Source organism: Macrobrachium rosenbergii, chromosome 46 (assembly GCF_040412425.1).
Source record: "Macrobrachium rosenbergii isolate ZJJX-2024 chromosome 46, ASM4041242v1, whole genome shotgun sequence".
Classification (NCBI taxonomy): Eukaryota; Metazoa; Arthropoda; class Malacostraca; order Decapoda; family Palaemonidae; genus Macrobrachium; species Macrobrachium rosenbergii.
The window spans coordinates 13,058,688-13,081,183 of record NC_089786.1 but is presented as its reverse complement, the minus strand read 5'-3'; the positions used below and the strand labels follow the sequence as shown (position 1 = coordinate 13,081,183).

The window sequence follows — 22,496 nt, the reverse complement described above, 5'->3', positions numbered from 1 at the left end:
CAAAAGGCAATTATTTCGAAGAGTAAGTTCGAGCACTAGTAAAACTAATGAATGAACTCACAGAATGAAAAATGAAGTTAATTTTCTTTTAAATCTCTCACTCGTACTGTTTCATTCTAACGTAATTCAGCAAGGGACACTTGATTGTTTTTTGTTTCGATGATTTACACAAAATGCAGTTTAAATTTGCTGTCAGTCGGATTGCCAAAGTTATTCAAGCCATATGAATGATTCACTGAATATAAATTTGAAATCCGTAACACCTGTGAGAGTTGTAAGTCCTGTAATATCATATTCATGCGATCTTATTTCTGCTGATAAAGAATTTCTCCTTCAAAAATGTAAATTAAACTGCATATTTTCTCATTCAGATCGTCAATAATTTCATCTGCAGAGAAAATAATACGAAAGGATAATAGTCATTTAGAATCCCTTCCTGTGCAAGTAAACTGACTTTTGCTGCAATAAACCAACTTCTGCATGGTCAACTTGCTCTATCGTCCAAGGGTACTCTAGACGGGGTTAAGTCGCCGTGAGACAATAACCCATTGTTTATTGCTGTTAGCGATATACAAAAGGGACCCGGCTGTTTTAATGCTGTAGTTTCGAAGGAAACTTGAAAATATTGAATTTAAAATAAATTGCATTTATTTGGAATAACTTTACTTCATTCACCAAACATCTCGTTAAATAATTTGGATTATTTCCTAATAAATGGAAGGAAAATTCAACAGAGGGTTTTAGTTAGACAAAAGAATTTTAAATCCAGTCTGATATCACTGTAGAATCTTTTGAAACAAGAGTTTATGATTACAAATAAAAATACAGAAACATAAAGAAAAACTACTTATGCTGTATCATTTCATCTTGTCTAAACCTGACTTCCCTTTGACACAGGATTTGAGACCCGAGCCATGTGGCCGCACGGATTCGATGAGCATGGAAAAAATCCACATCCGTGAGTTAGACGTTACGGATAACTTCCGCACGTCGCCGAGATCTGCACAGAGACAACAAATGGGTCCCAACAACGATACCCCAACAGCCACACCTACAGCAACACAGGTCACAGGTACCTCACAAAACTCCTCTCTCAGTATGGTACAATTCATGATGATTCACAATTAGACGCTGTGTCTGAATTTTTAGTGTGTTTTTACTAAAATAAGCCCAGAGGTGAGTTGCGATATTTCCGTGGGATAACTCGTTTACAAGACTCAAATATAGATATATGTTCCCTAATTCAACTTGACCCCATTTGCTCCGGTAGCAGTCAGTCCTGCTGCAGTCGATTGTGTTGGCCTTGTTAGTCTGTACCCAGATGATCCGGATCTATGTAAACAAAAATAGCTCAACTAAAAGATGTTATTCTTTACATTTATAAATTTTTTAATAAGTAAATGAATCCTTCCTACACCTGTGAGATTGGGAGAATCAGTAAGGCTTTGTTAATCTATTTTCAAAGCAACTCTTTAAATCCCTGAACAAACCTACCATGGATGGCCATAAATCCACATAATAACTGAAAAGAAAAATAAAGGAGAAAATCTTATGACATTTTGAAAGATCTATCTTAATGCTTTATATACTACTTACTGAATTAAAGAAAAAAAAAAGTAAAAAATGCGCCCATGTTTCTTGGGCGCAATCGAGTTTTCTGTCCGGTGGTGGCCTCAGCCACGGCCCATAAAACTCTTAGCCGCGGCCATTAAACTCAGCCACGGCCGGTGCTGGCAATGTTGTTGATACCTATAGCGTTGCCAGAAGTACGATTATGGCTAACTTTCACCTTAAATAAAATAAAAACGACTCAGGCTAGAGGGCTGCAATTTGGTATGTTTGATGTTTGGAGGGTGGATGATCAACATATCAATTTGCAGCCCTGTAGCCTTAGTAGTTTTTAAGATCTGAGGGCGGACAGACGGACAAAGCCAGCACAATAGTTTTCTTTTGCAGAAAACTAAAAAGACAGATTGGTGTTTAAATAAATCTTGTGCATTTCTATTTTTGCATGACTGTTCAAACACCTGTCTCACTCCATTAAACTAGCAATGTTTCAACATCCCTATTTTCATTATTTTTACCATTATTAACATTTTTTTTTTTTACTTTAATACGAAAATTTTAAATGATTTATTGCTCTCTTTCTGATGCACAGCTTTGGACGCGGGACAGAGAATGACATTTAAAATTTTATCCACGTAAGACTCGGCTTGATTCCCTACGATAATTACCACACACTTTCATAATAACAGTTTATTTATACAGAAACTTTTTGTTGAGGTGAATGATGAACAATTTTTCTTTCAATTCAGAAGAGTCCCTTTAATTAATGCCCCTATTCACAATTAAATAAGAGTTATAATTTCACTGGTTTGCGCGATACCTGCGAGATCTGGGAGCTGAACGATTTTATTTTACGTGTTATGAATCGTTATATCAATTAATGAGCAAATAACGGCAGAAATTATTTTCAACACGGGTTTTCAAAACCGCTGAACCACATACATGTACTAATTATCATTTACTACCTTTGATAGCAAAAAATTTGAAGTATTCATGATCAGCTTATGAATATTAATATACATGATGGCAAAAAGTGAATGAAATATTACTATGATTGTTAGTCTAGTGATGGCAGAGCAACCAAAAAGGCATAGGTTCGAATCCTGGTCAGGTAGGCGTGCTTATCATATATTGCGCCTTTAAGTGTGAGTTATTACCAAGGTATAGTGAATCTGATATTAATGAGTATATATGAATGATACACATTTACCCATGCAATTCATACGTGTGGTGTCAATGAGCCAAGGGTTATCAACCTTTGAACTTTGTCCAGCAGACATACTCAAGTTCTCTTCAGGTTATTATTATGCGTGTGTGTGTGTATATATATATACATATATACATATATACATATATATATATATATATATATATATATATATATATATATATATATATATATATATATATATAGATATAGATATAGTTGCGTCCTCTCAGTTTGGATGTTGAATGCGAAAGAACGATAAACTGGTGGGCGGTGTATGGATAAATTATTTGTATAGTATTTAAGTGAAAGGGGTAAGAAATGTGGAGATGTGACAGAAGTGATAAGAAGGTAGATACAAGTGCAAGGAATGATGAGAATGAGTGAAGAGGATCTGGGCATGTGGGGAGAATGGGGATGGTAGGATATTAAAATGTGTGTACATTGCAGAAGACATGGGAGAGTGGAAAACTTGGAAAGGTGTATTCAAATGGTGTGAAAGAGGTATACACTAGAGATGAGGAGCCTGACATCCACCTGTGTAGGTGTATGAAACATGTAATGTGATGGTTGTATTTTGCAAAAAGGGCTTACCCAAGATTCAGCTGTTAAAGCGTGAATTTGGCAGTGACCTTTGTCCTTGCCTTTATCTTGAACCAGACCCTGCTAGACGAAAAGGCTTAACAGTTATAAGTGTATATGCTGTATTTATATTACATGCACACAAACGTATATATTTATACACACACACATATATATATATATATATGTGTGTGTGTGTGTATAATATAAATACAACATATTAATTTCTTACCATAAAACCTTTTCCTCTCATGGGCTGGTTCACACCCTCACACCCATTATAAATACACATACAGTACATACATACATACATACATATATCTATATATATATATATATATATATATATATATATATATATATATATATATATATATATATATATATATATATATATATATATATATATATATAAAACACTAAGAAACCAGAAAACCAGAGACTCATAGCAAAATGCGACGGAAATTAAAAAAAAAAAACTTTTGATATTCTGCTACAGTGTTATAATCACTTGGTTAAAATCTCGCCTGTTGTCAAAGCTTGCAAAAATATAAAATCCGGTATTATTTTTCCTTGCGCTTCAATTATTCTTCTCTCTGCAGCACATAGCCTCATCTGAAAAAGCTTTTTTCGTGCAGTCAGCTTGTTTTTCATTGTCCCATTCTGTCAAACGCTCCCTTTATCATCTGACGAATCTCAGCAACCCCTACCATGTTTTCTTTGTGGCTTAATAACTAAGTTACGATGTTTATGTGTAATAAAAAAAGTTTCTTTGTATAAAATAATAAGACAATTTCAGTTAAGAGCTCAACCATAAGTAATGCAAAATGATCGGTACTGTTAATTAATTTTCAGAGCCATCGAAAAATTTGTTAATTTTTACCATCATAAGACGCTGATATATTAATACTGAATGAACTCAAACCTGTGATTGGGTTGTGAATATAACCCAGTCACAGATTTGAGTTCATTCAGTTTTTATATATCAGTCTTATGACAGTAGTTAATTCAACAATGATACACGATACACTGATTAACTGATTAACTACAGCCTGCTTGATTCAACACTTGTTATAACTTACGATCTCATACGTATCACAGACATACGAGCAGACAGGCACACAGATATCTCTCTCTCTCTCTCTCTCTCTCTCTCTCTCTCTCTCTCTCTCTCTCTCTCTCTCTCTCTCATAATGAGACAAATGAAAAAGTGAGTAATTTACTTGAAGTCATTAAATGTTAGCAAAAGTGGTAAAAATAAAAAGCCGATTTGGTAAAAACTTCCCCCTCGCTTTTGACACAAAAACTCTTCATCTAATAATGGGACAAACGAACAAAAGGATGAGAGAAAAAATCAAAAACAAAAATAAAATATCATGCAGAATCGCTGTTGTCAACGTAACTGCTCCATCTTTTTAAAAAGAAAAAGTTAGGAAGGGGCCCCTAACTGCGGGAGGATAGATTAAAAAAAAAAAAAAAAGTTTTGACCCTCGGCCAAGAGAGAGAGAGCACAAATTGGGTTAAGAAGTACTCTATCTCATAATGACATTCACCCTGCGATGATCTTATATAAATATTTATTTTTGTATTCTGGGTTTATGCTTAGATGATTTACTGAACGTACAGTTATACAGATGCTATCAGTATGTAGAGTGTAAGTGAAAATTTACTGTTACTATTGATCGATTAGATTTTACAACAGTTCCCTGTGAAATGATTGCATAACTTTGAATACGCCACAATGTAAGAAAGCTGATATTTTCGTCATTTTGAAAACACCACGAAAATCACACTACACTTTATGCCTTACTATTTATTATTATTATTATTATTATTATTATTATTACACGGACTTTTGCCTGAAACAGAAAAATGCAGCCTAATGCATGGAAAATGGCCACATTAATGCAATTCGGCCATATTTTGATTATCATTATTATATTATTATTATTCATTTTTCCCAGGCAACGCCATAATTTTGATTTTCGGACTTAAACTTCAGAAGTTTAACTGAGATACAGATACTGTATTTATGTAAAGCAAACCCCACTAAAAAAAGGCTTACTCATTTTCTTTTTTTCACAATACCGAGCTCAGCCGCCCCCTCGAGACCATTCCCTATGCCTTACAAAATCTCAACCTTTTCAACCTTAGTTAAATATTTAATTACTGGGATTTTTCTGGCGTCCCTTTTCACCTCAACTTCCAGTCTTTTTTCCCCTAGATTTATATATAAGATGTAATTCAATCCTAAAATTGAATCTGTTATTACATTTTCCTGATGAAAAGGAAATCAACACACATCAAACCTAACACTCTGATGTCTGCAGGTAAAATTCACAATTTTTTTTTTTTATCTTTTTTTAATTAAATGCAGTTGGGAAGCAGATTAAGTGGGTGAACTCAGTCCGTTACGGTCTGGTAGTTCATTCGGTAATTACAGTCGCTTTTAGTAAAAGTTCAAGTCGAACTCTCATCGGTAATGGGATGGCAATCCTACTGTAGATAAGAGATATTTGCTTCACATACGCGATGCGGCAGTTTAGAAACGGGAAACGCACTCTAGGGCGTGCTGTCGGCTGTGAACCGGTTTACTGCTAAATGTACAAAGGATAGATATAGTCACCTACACTGTCCGACAATTTGCAGTTTACACTTGGGTGGTTCTCCTAACAGGAAAATGTTGTAGTGTAAAGGCGGAAGTAATAAATAGCGTCGAAGGTACAGCTTTGTACTGTCCCAATTAACGTTGTATTTCAATTAGTTTTTATTGTAAATAAACAATATTATTAATACATCTGCATTAATTTGTATAATTTTAGCCCTCTTACTCTAGTGTAAATTCCATTTATCTTCCAAGATTGATCTTACAAAAATATCTTGATAAGAAACGACTGGTCATCTTCGACTGTTTTTTTCCAGAGTTCGAGCAGCATTTAGTTCGAATTCTGAACAAGGTCTGCCAGACGGTCGAGAAGAATGCAATCTTTTGTATAATTTTAGTCTTCTTACTTTAGTGTAAATTCCATTTATCTTCCAAGATTGATCCCGCAAAAATATCTTGATAAGACACGACCGTCATGTTCGATTGGTTTTTCCAGAGTTCGAGCAGCATTTCGTTCGAGTTCTGAACAAGGTCTACCAGACGATCGAGAAGAACGAGATGCGTCTCGGAGAGCACGAGAGGAGGGAGGCCGTCAGGGTCGAATGGCAACAGGTAGAGTGAGCCAAGTTGGTTGACTTAGGATAAGTGGTGACCACTTACAGAAATATATAATAATAAATTTCAACTATACAGGATATGGAATGTCAAATTCCAGTTAAAGAGGATATGTTACGTCAGATTCCAATTGCACAGGATATGAAATGTCAATTCCAGTTGTATAAGATATGTACTGCCAAAATCATGTTATAGAGGATGCGTAATGTTAAGTTACACTTACAGAGGATATGTACTGCCAAACCCCATTTGCAGAGGATATATCATGGCCTATTGCAGTTACAAAGGATGTGTCAAGGAAAATCTAGTTACAGAAGTTATGTAATGTTAAATTCCACTTATAAAAGATATGTAATATCAAATTCCAGTTACAGACAATATGTAAGTCCAAATGCCAGTTAAATATGATACGTAATGCCAAATGTCAGTTACGTTAATATACGTACTAGCAAAGTCCTGTTACTGAAACTGTGTAAGGCCATTTTCCAATTACAGACGTTATGTATTGTAATTTTCTAAATGTCGAGTTTTATTGCGCATAAATTTATTACATATTCGATTACGAATAAATTTCACCATGCTTGCTTGTATGAGTTGGAATCATATTTACTGATGTGTCGTCACTAATTCCTAAATCTGACATGCAGCGCTTGTTTCGTAAATATATCTAAAATAATATGCAAATCCAAATTTCAAACAGGTACATGGAGACGAATTGATAAAACTGACATGCGGTGCTTACTGTAATCTAAAACAGTATGTATTTCCAAAGCTTAAAACCTTTCTCCTGGTTACTTAAATGTGTCCCCAGGTACAATATGTCATGTGAAATTGATCATTCCTACTTAGAACCATACTGAGTGTCCTCCATCCTATAAAATAAGGAATTTTTTATCATCAGAGTTCTAGAATTTTCGTGTCCTTAATTACAACAAGTAATACATGCGCCGAAGTTTCTTCGGTGCAATCGAGTTTTCTGTATAACCGCAACAGCGTATAATCAAAGCCACTGAAAACAGATCTATCTTTCGGTGGTCTCGGTATAATGCCTGTATGAGCCGCGGCCCGTGAAACTTTAATCACGGCCCAGTGGTGGCCTATCCTACATAGTTGTAAGAAGCACGATTATGGCTAAATCTAACCCTAAATAAAATAAAGACTACTGAGGTTAGAGGGCTGCAATTTGGTATGTTTGACGATTGGAGGGTGGACGATCCACATACAAAGTTGCAGCCCTCTAGCCTCAGCAGTTTTTAAGATCTGAGGGCGGACAGAAAAAGTGTGGACAGAATAAAGTGCGGACGGACAGACAAAGCCGGCACAACAGTTTTCTTTTACAGTAAACTAAAAATCACGTCGAAGAATCTGCTGTATATATATTAAAATTTCAAAGATAACATGGTCACTGAAATATATAATGTATGTTCTTACTGGCTGTTGAAGTCACACACGACAGTATAAGGCGAACAGACAGGAAACTGCGTACGTTCAGGCTCCATTGAGCGGGTTTATATTCGCATACATTTTCTCATAATTCTGGGATTATGAGCTACTTCATTGTGATTGTTTTGCAAGGATATCTTTTTTCAAGTAATTAAAGTTCGGATAAGTCTACTAATGAAAGGAATGTGTCAAGAAGGCTACTTTTTAATTCAGGCTGAAAATTACGTGGAATCACTGTTGGCTTGGGATATTTTGAAAATCTTCAATCGTAGCCTATACAAAAGAATATTTGTTCTTATTGAGAATCTGTCACTTAGAAGGCCGCACTCCAAACGTTTCTGGTAAGTTGAGGATCTACTGATTACCCAAATGGATTGTTTCTGGAGAGTCATGCGTTTGTTATTCCTATGAAAAGATTCTTGGATTGTTTTTGGAGAGGCACACGCTTTTGATACTTATGAGAAGATTCTTGAATTTGCTACAGGTTCAAGGGCAATTCGGAAACCTGAGTGCCTTTCATCTTAACCCTTTCGATTATGAGTCATATGACAATTACGTCTGTGGGCGATGAGCCTAAAAATTATTATACCTTTATTTGTTCAAAGACGCATATCGCCGACAGTTTTCAAGGTAGACCGCTCAATTTTGTTTCATTTTGTAGTTGATTACATATTCTGTAAGCAATCTTTTTCTTTTGACGTTTGGGTACGTCATTAGTCACGAAATGGCTTAAATTTGGATGTCATTCACATACGTCATCGGTAAGCGAAAGGGTTAACTTACAAATATGACCACAGTTCAATGTATTCATTTTCTTCGTGACAGGTGTCCCTGGTGTGCGATCGCGTCCTCCTGGCCTGCTTCTTGCTGTCCACGGTCATAGCGACGACAACTATACTATTTTCTTCGCCCCACGGTCCTTGACGACATCTCTGTGGCGTTTCTAGCAGAGTCAGCGAAACAAGAGGTATGAAACCTCGTCGTCAACGGAAATTTAACGAGAAAATGAAGGAGGGCCGGGAAAGGGAAGCGAGACGGCCGGTCATAGATTTAATTGTCTAAGAAGTCATAAGTGTCACAACCGTGCTGCCGGTGGCCCCCCCAAGGGCGTCGTCAGCACTGGGAATCCTATATCGACCTAGTTTTTATTTATTACTTTATTCATTTATTTGAAGCTTCTTAGCACCTTTGTGATTCCATTTTCTAAACAATGCTAAGTGTTCCGTACGTTACCCATTGGAAAACAGATGTAATACGTGGAACTGGGAGGTGACTCCTCCCACGTCACTTCGTTAAAAAAAAACCATGTTCTGATTAATAAAAGTTTTGGTAATTTTCATTTTATCTTCTATTTACCTTAATGTAATAATTCTCGCTTCTTAAAAAGTGCCAAGGGTGTGCATACACGCGCTTAAATATGTACAGGTAAGTATATGAATATGTGAAAACACACGCAAGTGTACATATATATAATATATACATATACGGTATACTTGTGTATATATATGTTTGTGTGTTTGTATATATATATACACCTAGGTCTTTCGTTTAGAAACAAGGAGAAGCAGTCGACACTGACCACTCCAGTATCCATTCAAAATCTGGATCCGTACATGGAACTAATATCAATTCACCTCCATCATGATAGCTTATAGGCAAACCTGTAATGCTTGGCTAATCATATATTTGTGTGTGTATATAAAACACACATACATACATATATTGCCGGATTAAGCAGCAAAAATGAGCAAGATTTGCAAAGGTAACCTAAGAGAATGCATTACATATGTAAAGAGGTAGGACTTGAGATAAACCTCAGGAAATTTCAAATAATTCAGACAGTCAATTATTTAGTTGAAATAACACTAGATGGACTTTAAAAAGGATTTAGGAACGACGATACCCAATAAAGATTCTCTTGAGCTGAAGTCTTATAAATGACTTGAAAGACAGATCAAGCAATGAATGGGCAGAGAGAATAAAAATTTATGAATCAAATAGATTACAGAGTAAAACTGCATAAGAAACTAAAGATTCTACATGAGTCTAGTACGTGCTATATTGCTATTCGAACATGAATCAAGATACGACAATGAAACTATGTATAAAAGAACTTGCTGAATTGAGAAAATAAAAGCCCTTAAGAAGAATATTAGGAGTTAGATGGCCCGATAGAGTTAGAAATGACACCATAACGGAAGGTCATTATGGAGATGAGACAATGAAGACAGAGATATGGAGAAGGGTTGGACATGTCCTTTGTTCCATCCCGAGGGAGAATAGTAAGTGACAAAGTCAGCTGGGTTCTGTGGGGCTCCAGAGCGGTTGGAAGACCCAGACCCATTTTGACAAGAGCTATGAGACGGGATGCTGGCGATGAGAGATCAGTAAAAGCACATGAAAGACACCATTGGCAGAATTTGCTGTTTTATTTATTTATTTATTGTATTTTCTATCCGATCTGCCGTCTACCATCGCCGAATAGCTACCAGGTAAGAGTTTACTGCATAGGTCAACTAACGAACAGTAGGTTTATAACGCAGTAGAACCATCTGCCCATCCTCATTAGGCGAGTAGGCTACCAATCACACCACAAACACACACACATATATATATAAAATGTATATATACATTACATACACATATATTTATGTATATATATACATACATGTGTGTGTGTTTGTATGTATATGTGTTCACGCATGCCTACGAACATGCGTTAAATTTACATTTAAGGAATCCAATTAACTAAGCCTTTGTGCTTAACAAATAAATACCGTACTTCAAGTAGTTGGAACAAATACGCTTCAAGAATAAAATTCCTCCTTCAAATATACATTGCTCTGTGTACTGTTCTAGGATGCAGCCAAATACTCAACTTGAACTATACAAAATATAATAAAGTATGCCATATTCTGTATCCTCATGAAATATTTTTTTCAGATACGTACGATAAACAAGAATAATAATAATAATAATAATAATAATAATAATAATAATAATAATAATAATAATAATAATAATAATAATAATAATGTACTTTCAAGTTAGGTTTAGAGAACAAAAACCCTTTTTAAATTAAATATTACAATATTAATATTACTATATTTTATATTGTATGGCAAAAATAACTCATTTCTATCCAGGACTTCCATAAATTCATCAGTTTACAATTTTTTTTTTAATTTCACTTCCTCAGGTGGGTTTCAAAAACCATCTGCATACTTTACTTTCCCCCTAAGACGTTTTATCGTTCCCTTTTCATCAAAAGTTTTCCAGGTATGAAAAAGATAATTATACATTGATAAAATTGCAGTGTTTTCATCTTTTATATATTTTATAGCCAAAATCAAGCATTAATACCTCTAACCATTCTCTGTTGGTGACGGAACGCATTAATGTAAACTTATTACCAGATCACAGAAACGTATCAAGTGATCCTGTTACAAATGTAATACATTAGCACTGTGCATTCTGGATCATTACAGAATTTTCAATTTCCATCATTCCTTAATTTCCATAACCGTAATCTTATGCTTGTAGGAAACACCTCTTGTACGTATATATACATTAATTCCCTTCCCTGAATACCAATTAACTAATTATTAATGTTCAAGATCCTTCCCAATTCAATAATGCGATCTCACCTAATGAAGGTAATTACCTTCATTGGCTGGGACCTTGGTAAATAATATGACGTAATCAGCTTTGCTGTTAACATGAGGGAAACTGGGATTATTGCAAATCAATTTTACAAAAAATGCTTGTGGTCTAGCAATAGTAACCTTCCCGTGGCTCCAAAAGTGTGATCCCAAAACCCACCCTAACCTACGCCAGCCTCAGACATATATCTATTGCAATTAAGCATGGATTCTTGAGTATTTTAAGAATAACTTTTTTTTTTCTGAATGAGATTAAAATCAATTTCTTTTATTTTCATGTTTCAGTTATTTTGAATTTATTTGAGCGGAAAACGCAGTGAACAAACAAAATTCATCGATGTTTTTCCTTTGCGTACTGTCTTTTATAGTTCTTCTGATGATATTTTTCGCTCTTTTGACGAAGACATTATTCCCGCATTATGTTCTTCCATAGGAAATGAGATTGTTTTAGCTGTAGGTTACGGAAAAATGAAAACGCTACTTCATTTTTTGTTCCATTTTGAAAACGTTACTTCATTTTTAGTTCTATTTTACATCCGAGTCGTGTACTGTACAACCACCTCAGCTGCTGAGCCACTATCATCCCTGCCTTGCTTCTAAACTTCTCTGATCAATTTCTCTCCTTTCTTTATCATCACTTTCATCTCACTCATTCTCTCTTTGTTTTTCTCTTCACTAGAGCATTCTCTTCCCGCAAGCTATCTTCAGTAAATGAGAATTATATAGTCTTCGTATTACAAAACTAAATGGGTGACCTTCAAGTTATTAATTTTCATCATTCTTCACTTATAGCAAGAGACCTAACCTCTTTTCGTAGGCCTGTTGTTGCCAACCTTGTCAATTACAATAATTAGTAGAACATCTCCCTATTCACTTAAATTAAGATTTATTCTTTACAATAACCGCTGAAATATTTCTAATATGTATGGCAGTTCCTCGTTGGAAGAGTGGGTTCCTTTCTCAGCTAGCACTCTGCTAGCCGCGAGTTCGAATTTCCGACCGGCCAGTGAAGAAAAAAGAGGAATTTATTTCTGGTGATAGAAATTCATTTCTCGCTATAATGTGGTTCCGATTCCACAATAAGCTGTAGGTCCCGTTCCTAGGTAACCAGTTGGTTCTTAGCCACGTAAAATAAATCTAATCCTACGGGCCAGCCCTAGGAAAGCTGTTAATCAGCTCAGTGGTCTGGTAAAACTAAGATATACTTTTTTTTTTAGCACTCGAGAACGAAGCTGATACCTTTATCTCTCTTTTTTAATTAATACTAATAGAAGTAAGAGATGCGGGTGACTTGAATTGATGTCTTAGCCACGTAGAAGTTTCATGTGCACCAAATCGCGGTAAATCCGTAAAACTAAAAATAACTATATCCAAAATTGCCAGAAATTTATCATTCCGGATCTGTCTTTCATTCGCTGGAATAATTCGAAACATTAAGGAAATTGTTCTTATACTTCACGTGCTTGAATTTCTTATGGATGAGATTTGCCTGGAATAATCAGTATTCAGTGTGTCTTGAACACATACTACAATCAATTAGCCACGTAGTAATTATTGTAATTATTGTCGCTATTTCCAAAGTCTTTTCCTACTAATTTACTGTCTAAAACCTATGTCTTCCTTATTTATTGTCTAAAACCTTTGTGATAAGTCGATAACACAAAGGTATATAAGGAAATCAACTTCAGTACAGTGTCAAAAGGAGAATCTATCTCTCCTTCATTCTTCATAAAAGCATAAAAACATAAAAATGTAACATTTCACTGTAATCCATTCATATCTTGTCTATTTGGGTCAAAGTAATACCTGAATTTTCATGACGCCTCCACTTAATGATCACGGAGCTAACGCAACTACCAGTCTACAAGGAATTACTCGAAACGTGTTATTTCAAGGGCTCTTTAGAAGCTGAAGTGTAAGAATAATGGAAGACTGCAACCACTGTATGCCCGACTTGGTTTAATTTTGTCCCGTCCCGTGTCAAAAATTATTCTTAAGAACTTCTCTCCCCCCTGGTATCAGGATTATATTATCCGCTTCCCCTACTTTGACATCTCTCGTTGCCATAAAAATTATATATATATATATATATATATATATATATATATATATATATATATATATACATAAATATATACACTAAATATATACATATTTATCTATATATGTATACATACATATATAAATATATATATATATATATATATATATATATATATATATATATATATATATATATATATATATATATATAATGACAGCTTTACTTTAACTGATTTTCCATCTTCAAATGTTTAAAGTGATGTTCCTACCATCCTATTTATATGCCACATTAACAGAGCCTAAGGACAAAGGAATTAAGCAACGCTTTATAACTAATAATAAACGAAATATTACTGTCCACAGAGTCAGCCCATTAACCACTGATTTGCAACCACCACTGAGGACGAGGAAACTACCCATACAAGTGTTCCGCCACCAAAGAGAATTGATGAGCAAAAGTTAATTATCAATTTCAATTACAGGAATATTTAGATTGTGATACAATCTAATATTACTGGTTATTGGATACTGACGTCTATTTCAGGACAGTAATTGTACGGAGCTATAACTGTAAATAAAGGCTAATAGTTAACGCAATATTATAGACAATAATGCAAATGAGGTTTTAATTTCCATTTATGAAATTCATGCAAATGATCGTTTCCGCGCGCCTGCACGCCCGTGTGCATTTGTGTGTGAGCGAGTGCGAGAGGAATAAGAAAAGGAAAGGTACACAGACACACGAGAAAATAGAAAACAAACAAAATTTTAAACAGAAATATATGTGTATATACTGTATATATATATATATATATATATATATATATATATATATATATATATATATATATATATATATATATATTTGTGCGTCTAGGCTTTTTTTTAGCTACTTAGGCAGGTGAAAGCTATTTTACAACTATACGAATACTGGTACAAAACCTGTTCCGTTGATATAGTGGTTAGTGTTGTGGCATGCTACTCAGATGTCACGGGTTCGCGTCTTCCCCAGGGCGATGAAAAATCACTGGCTCTGTATCATGATCAGTTACTGCTGCAGTGTGGGATCTGCGGTGGGAGGGTGAAACCAACATTCTTTGGAAGCTTGATTTTCAAGTCAATGGCCCCTGTGGTGTGCTTGTTCCGTGTGAATAGGTTTCATCTACCGAAATAATAATAATAATAATAATAATAATAATAATAATAATAATAATAATAATAATAATAATAATAATCTGTGGAGCATCACTATACTGTGATCGAAAATAATGAGTAAAAAAGCCACAATAATGTAATTGATAAATTGTATTTTTTTAAGATACAAAAATATACAAAAAAGGGGATAACGGTCGAGAGCTCCCTTGTTTTTATCCCCTTTTTCGTATATTTTTGTATCTTAAAAAATACAATTTATCAATTCAATAATAATAATAATGGATTGTCACTTTCAGACATTTATTCATGTGATTCCTGACGACTGTATACGCATGAGAGAGAGAGAGAGAGAGAGAGAGAGAGAGAGAGAGAGAGAGAGAGAGATTAGGGCAATTTATACGGGATATTTACCCAATCAAGAATTCCAGTAAATCCATTAGTTGCAAAATTGAAGTTCGCAAATAAGCGATACAGGTCATTAAGTTTGACGTTTCCGGGATCCATCCGCTTTAATGACAAGAAAAACCGGCCATATTTCGAAAATCCTTCGCTGTATGAATCACACACACACACATACACACACACACTCTGATCTCCCGAAATATCGCTCTCGCAGACAGCCTTTCGAGATTCATGGGATATGCTGAGAATTTATTAGCTATGAGTTTACTTTAAAATCAGATTATGTTTTCACCTAAATTTCATTCCATGCTTTTGATAACAGCTGGGGTTTCAAAGCATTGACAGATGTATATTCTAATAATAATAATAATAATAATAATAATAATAATAATAATAATAATAATAATAATAATAATAATAATAATAATAATAACGATGCGAATTAAAATCCACAGTGGTATTAAAAAAATTTATGTGCAAAGTTAACTTTGTACATAAATATTTTCAACACTACAGTGGCTTTTAATTCTCGATATTATAGCCTCGTTACAGGGAAGTCTTGTTTCATTAATAACAATAATAATAATAATAATAATAATAATAATAATAATAATAATAATAATTATCGTGTTGTTTCATTAATAATAATAATAATAATAATAATAATAATAATAATAATAATAATAATAATAATAATAATAATAATAAGAAGAAGAAGAAGAAGAAGAAGAAAGCAACTCGGATTACTACAAGATGAAACATAAATAACACTTGAACAAAAGGCGACATGAAGAGTTTCTAACCCAGATGCACTAGACCTCAATTCAGTGTAAAGTGACAAAAATAAAACAAAATGTGACATCCATTCTTCGGTTTCAGTGATACACAAGATCTTTGTCATCACTTTTATTTTCAAAATAACGCTGCTTCTCTTAACACTTAACTGGTGGCTTCCAAGGAAAGACAAGACAATGGTCAGTGCCACAACTGCATATATGTGTATATTTGTGTATTTATATATTTGTGTTTTTTGACGTGTTTATCTTTGTCAGGTTATGTTTTAAACATACGCTAATAATAAATTGTGTTTATTTACTGATTCCTCTTACATTAATTACAAAATATACAACTGGTGAGCTCTTAATTGTCCCCCTGAATACATGAGACCGTTCAGGTAATCAGCTGATTTGTCAACCCAATAATCCATACTTCAGGCAGCAAACTAAACTGACTATCGTGGTTATTTTCCATTCGAATGTCCAGGATTTTTAAAATCAATAATATTGATTTTTTTTAAATAAATATTAATATTTGGTAAGTTTTTTTTCTTCGGAACTTAGTTTTCGGTAGGTCAGTAATGATTCTGTTGAAATTGTTAGACATATTAGGCGTAGAGAAATAAGATGGTGTTATGACCTAGTTCCTTCAGTTTCCTGTCGATGTGTTTTGTATTGTTGTCTTATTTCTGGACAAATAAGACAACAATACAAAACACATCGACAGGAAACTGAAGGAATTATGTCTTAACGTTATCTTATTTCTCTACGCCTAATATGTCTAACAATTTCGACCGAAGCATTCCTGACCTACCAAAATTTAAGTCTAGAGCAAAAAACCATACCAAATGTTAATATTGATTTTTAAAAAATCAAAGGTTTTTTCGCTGAATGTGGGCAAAGTTCTTAGCATACCTCGTGGCATAGGGCCAAACCTTTCACTCATGCACACTATCAAAAACCAAATGTGACCTTCGTAAACAGTGACCTTTAGTTAGAGCGGAAATGACGACATTCAATCACGCATGATTTGGCCATTCCTTACCCTGAGAAACTGGGTGCCGACAATGCTTCGTAATGGTACTTAACTTCAATGGTGCAGGAGGTCCTGAATGCAACTTTCACAGCACTGGGAATTCGAATTGGGGACCCGGTCTGATTCCTCACGTTGGGTTTCATTGGCTAACTTGAGTCCGGTGGGGATGGGAGGTAGTTTCTGTTAAATTCTAGAACTCTTGTGTTTTGCTTTCATTTGTGCTCTCTCTTAGCTGTGACCGGTAATGTCTTCGCCTGATCTCTGGCTTTCCAGTAATCGTTGGTCCAGCACGTGACGAAATGTTGCCTGACACCACAACTGGTACAATATGATCATTCATCCTTTATCTTTCTGATGATATTCCTGCTGGTATCAGGCCCAAGGCCACAACACCATCTCTTAATGACCAAGGTGATATGTTCTTTTGAACTTCATCTGAAGTGCAACTGCTTTATTAGCAAGAGGGCTACAGGCACGCATTCCTAGTATTAACAACATACAGGCATCATTTCCTCTAGTATCAGCAAAGTAAAAAAACTCCTGGTTTCACACGTATGTATAAATTCTGGTGGGGTTCTACTGATTGGCATCTTCATTCTGAACAATACTTTCCATTCACTTTCAAAACAGATGTATTTCTAATCAATTTTTATCGGTTCATAGTGGGGAACCGTGACACACATATCCAACTTTTATTCTAGGTCTTTGTTGCTTGTTTCGTATGGCTGTCCATTACTACTTGTAATAATAATAACAAGGAAAATAAACCCCAAAACTTTTTCTTGTCGTGTTCAAACTCTTAAAACCGGAAGTTAATTCTGAAAATATTCGTTTCACACTGCATATTTTTCTTCCTCCAGGATTTAGAAGAAAGATGAAGGTGATGTACGATATAAATTTGAATAACTCTGTGTGTGTGCGCGCGCGCGTGTGTGTGTGTCCGTGTGTCCAGTATCAGTGTTACATTAAATCAAAATGTTTCTCTGCAGAATGAAGTTCCCCATATAAAGAATTTTCTTAAGATAAAAAAAAAAACTAAAAGAAAAACTGCTTCCAGGAACCACCTTCTTGAATCACGAGAAAAGATTCGTCACCTGGAAACGAGTCGTCTGATTTCCTCGGTTCGACCAAAACCTCTTCACGACCCGAACCAGAATCTCCCTTCTCAAATATGTTTCCCGGGTCGACCCCAAGAAGAAATTGGGTTTTAATTTTCCCAAATGATGACATACCTACGAAAAAGGTACTCGATTTAAATAAAATTAATATCTTGCTTGTTCTCGCATGCGAATACGAGAACGGAATTCACATGAAAATACGCGCGCAATTTTTTTTTTTATCATTTTTGAGAGAGTAGCAACGCCACAGGATTGGAATGACTTCAGAAGTAAGATATCGGAGTAGTATGATCATGAAAGCGAAATATATACACTGAAATCTCTGGGATGCTATTAAGAAAGAAACCATGTAGCATTATGGGTATACTAATTATTCTTATTAAAGATCGATATATATAAATAAAACTTATTCCTATGTACAGATATGTATAAAAATAACTTATTCTTATATAAAGATCGATATATATAAATAAAACGTATTCTTATATAGACCGATATATAAAAATAAAACTTGTCCTTAAATAAAGACCGATATATATAAATAAAACGTATTCTCATATAAAGATCGATATATATTTTTATGAATTTCCCTGGCTGTCTGGATTTGTAGAACACTTTAACAGGGCAGCAACGGAAGTTTACTCACTTGGCCTTGAAAATCTGACTTTACTGTGCAGGGAATCAAAAAAAGAAAAGAAAAAAGGGATGTTTCATATGAGCTTAGGGCTCTACTTCATGAGAAAATGTTAGGCAAACACTGGGGTTAACTAAAGTAATTGTATTTGCAATAAAAGGATCAAAAGAAATGGAAAAGTAAATAATATGGAGGCTTCCAAAGCCTGGAGGTCTTCCTACTGGAGACTTGAATGGTCGCAAGGCACAGCCTAAGAAGAGTCCATGGCAAATGGGTCCCTCCGCTGCAACAGAGATTTAAGGATTACACGCCAGTAAGGGAAAACAGAAAACATACAGATGGATTGAGACTGCACTGAGGGTGCCAAGGTCTCGAGGAATGAATGAACACTTAACACTGGAACACAAACACTTGAGATAGCACTGGGTAAAAGGGCACAATGGATACAGAGATATACTGGCACTCAATAAACAATTCTAAGGGCAAACTGTCATGACTGAAAAGCCTTCACTTGTACTTTACCGTGGGGGGAGTGGGTCTCTGGCGAACAATGACGACAGGCAATTGCACTCGTGGCACTCTACACTAGTTCACATGGGAAGTCCGTCCACGTGGTGACGAAGGAACTGGATCTGAGTCAGGAGGTTCAGGTGGTGACTGGGGGGGCCGCGCAGCTCTCAGCGTCTCGCAGCGATCTCCCAAGCATGTCTGGCTAACTGCAAAGATCTTCCTGCCCTGGCTCCTTTTAAGGGATCTGCCGAGGGTAGGGGCCCTGATGTCGGCCCCGTATGGTCCCCGTGCCCAAGATGTGTCGTCTTCCAGGTGTCTTGACCATCTGCTTGCATCTCCCCAGGTGTCCTGTGGAAAGACAATTCAGCACGATCACTCTGCCTCATAGAATGGTTGTTTTAAGCAGCTTAGTTCATTTAAGCTGCTTAGGGAGCGGCACTCAACCTCTTATCCTTACCCCTTTTGACCGTGCCACCCAAATGTCTGTCCCAGGAAAGGGGAAAGGATAGATCAGAATACTGATAAGTTTTATGTGTTGGTATCTGGGTCAACTTGGGTCGGCTATGCAGCGACAAACCCACTCTTAACATTGTAAAGGGTTGGCTTTTAGTGACTTCTTGCAAATTATAATAATATAAATAAAACTTATTCTTATATAAAGATAGATATATATAAATAAAACTTATTCTTAAATAAAGACTGATATATATATATATATATATATATATATATATATATATATATATATATATATATATATATATATATATATATATATATATATCTATATAAAACTTATTCTTATATAAAGATCGATTTATATAAATAAAATTTATACTTATATAAAGATCGATATATAAAGTATACATATATATAAATGTTTTGAAATTTACAGTTAGCTTACTCTTTTGTCCACTTTTGCTCCTCATGTTAGGTCCTGTATTTAATAAACCATGAGAGAGAGAGAGAGAGAGAGAGAGAGAGAGAGAGAGAGAGAGAGAGAGAGAGAGAGAGAGATGGGGGTAAGTTGCTGAAAACATGAATAACTAAAACCGGTTTTTGCAAGAAATCACAAGAAGAAGCTGTTCGCTCAATTGTATGCCAGAAAAGTGCATTTCCGTATGATATATCGACAAATCGGTAATGAAAAACAAAATCATCCATTAAGACTCGAATCATTTAAATGTTAAATATGTCTTTCATGATATGTGAATTAAAAAAAAGGAAGCTCTTAGTATTTCAAAGACTTCACTGTGTGACATATGTAAATATGGGCAGTTAACATTCAAATCAAAGCTCAATAAAGAACCGATGTCCAGAGAGTACTTTTTTTTTTTTGATTCTAAGAAAAGGATTTGAAAAAGAAAATATCAAAGGAAACCGAACACAACTGCTTTTTAGAAGAAAAAAAATGACCTACACAGGAGTGTCAGATCTCAAAGGTAAAAAAAAAAAAACTGAATTTGGAGGAATGGGTTTAAAATACTTCAAAGGAAAACAGTTGTAAAATAAAAACCGTCATAAACTATTAATTCGAGCTTGGAAACTTTGAACTACAAAATGTTGAATGGCGAGTTAAGGTCATGAAAATCATAAATCTTCATTTCTGAACTGAGCATTTGAAGACATCTTTTGTTTCCATAGAAACTCCTCTCCTCTACCAGATCTTTAGAGAACAGGCTGCCTTTTTTTCTTCACTAATCTTGCATTCACCTTTATATATCTAAGATCATCTATTATATTAACTTCACATGACGAGCAAGAATCAAGTGTCTTAATTTTGCCATGAATTTTTCATTGTTCTCATATTCTATTTCTTGCTAACATTTACACTCACACACTTCATATATATACAGTATACACACACACACACACACACACACACACACATATATATATATATATATATATATATATATATATATATATATATATATATGCCATTGGAAAAGCTTAAACAGTTAATGGGCCTGGAGCGTTACCATTCCCCTCCTCCACTTTTACTAAGAAACACGCCATTGGCAATTCGTGAGACCCACAGTTCAAAGGATGCGCTCTCACTCTCGCTTTTCCTTACGTTCTCTCCTACGCCGGAGGAGAAAGGTCTCTTGTCTACCTTACCTCACTGACTAAATGATATATACATTTAATTCTATATAATGTATATTTTACCATTATGTTATGACTTACTATTTACTTATATTTTATTTTATACAGTTTTCTGTAAAAACGTTCACTGAATTGAAAGAAAATTAAAAAGTACAAGGGACTGCATACGCTCTGAATACCCTACGACAATATATGCCTGTTTAAATCATTCAGGGGTGTCATCTCTTTATAGGCTTTATCAACTTTCGTATATCAATATATGATATATTCAAGTACAGGCTACCAGAAAAAATGTACAAGTCATAAAGCTAGAAAGAATTTTTCTCAACAATATTATTTCTGTGGGAAAGTTTACCGACGAAAACTGACAATTCCTCTCTGGAGCAATCCTTCGAAATATTTTTGTTATTTGGCACAACAATCACCATGTCGCGTTTTCCTCTGAATACACACCCACCAGTTTATCTTTGTCCCAAAAATTCAGCCGACAAAGTAAGTGAAAAAGGTGTACGTCGAAAATATAAAAGTGAATCCGACCCAGCAAACTAAGAAGAAGGAAATTAAAATGCAGAGAAGTTTAATCAGCAAATGGATCTTGGAATAAAAAATGCAAATTGAGAGAAGCAGTACGAAGAAAAATCCCGTCCTGTGTCGAAGGGTAAGTATTTTGAAAAGCAGCTGAATCTAGAAAACACAAGTGATGTAGGAAGCTCTGAATGACGCAAGAGGGTTAAAAATCAAGGTGTATAGGAGTATGTTCGCAGAAGTGACTAGTGCGAATGCAAACACGGCTATTAAAAGGCTGCTAGTTGATGGAAATACAAGTACACAAATCAGAACTTTATGTACAAATCTAATGTAATGCATTAAAATTATAAGGTAGCCGTAACCACCGGAAATGGCACGTACTGTTGAATTAAACGTCACCATGGGAATCAGACATTTCCATAAATGATGCTGCATTTTATTGATAATGTTAATGAGTGGATGGCCAGGGCGTTTAAGGTAAGCCTAGATGAGTGTGTCATGGATA

At 34.9% G+C, this 22,496-nt stretch overlaps 1 protein-coding gene across 2 annotated transcripts in view; it reads left to right on the top strand.

The window, feature by feature from the left end:
* LOC136830224 (neuronal acetylcholine receptor subunit alpha-10-like) overlaps positions 1-9,352 on the top strand; it is a 151,020-nt gene extending 141,668 nt beyond the window's left edge. The window contains exons 8-10 of one of the 2 annotated variants that reach the window (XM_067089523.1): positions 898-1,072; positions 6,457-6,572; positions 8,844-9,352. In XM_067089523.1, coding sequence (XP_066945624.1) covers positions 898-1,072; positions 6,457-6,572; positions 8,844-8,942 — 390 coding nt within the window. In that variant the 3' untranslated portion in view covers positions 8,943-9,352. The remainder of the gene's footprint in view (positions 1-897; positions 1,073-6,456; positions 6,573-8,843) is intronic. The other variant, XM_067089522.1, reaches the window with a different exon arrangement.
* Positions 9,353-22,496: the final 13,144 nt, after the last annotated feature.